Genomic DNA, 2775 nt, shown 5'->3' on the forward strand with positions numbered 1-2775 from the left:
TTTGGTACACCGATATTAATATATCTGATATATATCTACCGAATATTGAATTCTTTTTTTTTCCTAATATATATCAAAATTTTCGATATAAAATTATATATTTTCGATATATATATATATATATATATATATATATATATATATATATATATATATATATATATGCAATATTTATGATATATATCGTTTGATTTTTTGACATTTTTTAATATAAATATCTGATATTTACGATATTTTTTTACTGATATTTTCGATAGTTTAGACTGATCACAAAAAAAATATATATATCCAATATTTCCAATATATATCGGTTTTTGGATACACCCAAATATTAAACGAATTCGATATTTTGGGCTTGGGATGGATATACAAAATGATTCTCTAAATGTCTATAATTCTATACAAGTATAGATACAATAAATGAAAAAAACAAGCACGTGGAACCGACTTCAGAGCAAAAGTCCACAGAGAGAAGCCAAGATGGTCTCCAAATTCCATAATCCATATACACAATTCATCAGATACTCCAATACCCAGTAGCAACAACAAATATAAAATAAATTAACAACAATAACAAAGGAATCACATTGAGACGATAGGGGAAGAAAGAGTTCAAGAAGAAATTACAATTACATAAAATTTATAACAAATTCTAAACTCCCTAGCTAACATTTTGCTCGTCTAATTTCTTCCATCAAGCAGGTGTAGGATTATTCTCAGTTGGTGATGTCCAAACAATATCTTTCAATGCAGGTCTAAGCTCCTTACTACAGAACTGATTATACTCCAAAGTATCTCCTCCATCTTTCTTCACTTCCACCACCAAGAACGACGGCGTGACCGCAAATATCTCCGCTTCAATCGCTAGTTTCCCTTTCCTTCCGCTCTCATTTCCTTGCAATCTAACTCTGGACTCGCTCTTCTTAACATTAAACTTCACTGACTTGGCTAAATCTTCCAACTTAGATATCACACTACTAGCTGGCCTAGTCGTCGCAAATCTCAATTCCAGTTTCTCCTCCCTTTTCTTCTCTTCAAACAAAGGCGACAAATCAAACCCCTCCGATAAGGAAATGATATGGAACGCGTTTAAAGTCTCGGATTGCTTCACTTTGAGTTCAGATTGATCAACCCCAAGCTCAAATTCCTTCTCTTCTTGTGTCAAAACCGCTTTAGGCAACGATTTCTTGAACCAAGAAGTCTCCATAATCTTCGAAATCGTGATTCTAGAACTAGGATTAGGATCCAAAAGCTTTGTAACAAGTCGCCTAGCATCAGATGAAAACCAAGGGGGACATTTAAAGTCCCCTCTATAAATCTTCTTGTACATGGCAACAACATTATCATCTTGAAAGGGTAAAAATCCGGCTAACAATACATATAAAATAACACCACAAGACCATAAATCAGCCTTAGCACCATCGTACCCCTTTTTCCCAATCACTTCTGGAGCAACATAAGCAGGTGTACCACAAGTGGTATGCAATAACCCATCTTGTTTCAAATGTTCAGTAAAAGCACTTAGACCAAAATCAGTTACCTTAAGATTTCCAAACTCATCAAGAAGAATATTCTCTGGCTTCAAATCTCGATGATAAATCCCACGACTGTGACAAAAATCAATGGCTGATATCAGCTGTTGGAAATAAGTTCTAGCAACATCTTCTTTCAGTCTCCCTTTAGCAACTTTTCGAGAATAACTCTCCACCTCTAACAAACTCCATGGCAAAGTAAATCTTTGATTTACTTGCCATCACTTCATGAAGCTCAACTATGTTTGGGTGCTTCACCATTTTCATTACAGAAATCTCTCTTTTTATTTGCTCCATCATACCCACTTGAATTACTTTCTCTTTTCCTACAACTTTCATCGCTACGGATTTACCCGTAGCGATGTTTCTTGCATGGTAAACTTTTGCAAAAGTTCCATGTCCTAGAATCCGGCCTAGTTCATACTTGCCATGAAGTATACTCGCTGCCCCGCCGCTTTCCATCATCTTTTCAACCATTTTACACAAACCAAACACTTCAAACTATCAAGGAAACGAGGATGGGGTATTAGAATTTAGAACTACCCGTCTTCTACGTGTTTACGATGGCAATTCCGGTCTGGAATTATTTTCTTGGCTTTTCCTCTTAAATCAGGCTTGGTATAAAAAGCTCCCTCCATCTTTCTGCATTCGCAATAGATGGTGCTAGAGATGTTTTGTTTTTTTTTAATGTTGGTTTTGGTTTTTGAGGATGAAGATGAAATGAGAGGCGGTGGGCGTTGAGAATTTGAGGGCTGGTTTCTCTCGTTTCAGTGTCATGCCTTCGTTTATATAGAGCCGGAGAGTCTGAAGTTACATATTTAGCCTATGGCATGTGTGTGTGACAAGTGTTCATTTTCCAAAACTGTTCTGAATTATTGGTTGTTATGAGGGTAGGAACAGTCATTTTATTGCTTGGCTGGGTACGTAGATGAAAATATTCAAGGGTATTTGTTGCATTAGACTGAGTTTTCAGATGACAAACATTCTATTAATTCTGTGGTCTATTTTTGCCGTGGCCAACCGTATAAGTTACGACATTTTAATTTTATTTTTAATTTTTCTGTTGATGATAACAAAGTAACAAATAATTTGTCGCATCAAGGGAAATATTGGAATAGATAGCAATTCTGCACATAAAAGTAGTATGTGGTAAAGGATTTGGAGATTTCAATGAACCCAAAAGAAGGTTGAGAAAGAAATACTATTAATACAAGAATCAGATTATTAGTATACTGCAGTAAAT

The 2775-nt window shown here is 35.1% G+C and overlaps 1 protein-coding gene across 1 annotated transcript; it reads right to left on the minus strand.

Annotated features, from left to right (window-relative positions):
• Positions 1-471: 471 nt before the first annotated feature.
• Positions 472-2301, minus strand: LOC147508222 (CBL-interacting serine/threonine-protein kinase 6-like). The gene is given in 2 exon segments (XM_086600789.1): positions 472-1690; positions 1692-2301. Coding segments are annotated over 2 exon segments (1314 nt in total). The 5' UTR covers positions 2010-2301; the 3' UTR covers positions 472-694.
• Between the last annotated feature and the right edge of the window lie 474 nt (positions 2302-2775).

The sequence above is a fragment of the Coptis chinensis genome, chromosome 3 (genome assembly GCF_015680905.1).
Source record: "Coptis chinensis isolate HL-2020 chromosome 3, ASM1568090v1, whole genome shotgun sequence".
Classification (NCBI taxonomy): Eukaryota; Viridiplantae; Streptophyta; class Magnoliopsida; order Ranunculales; family Ranunculaceae; genus Coptis; species Coptis chinensis.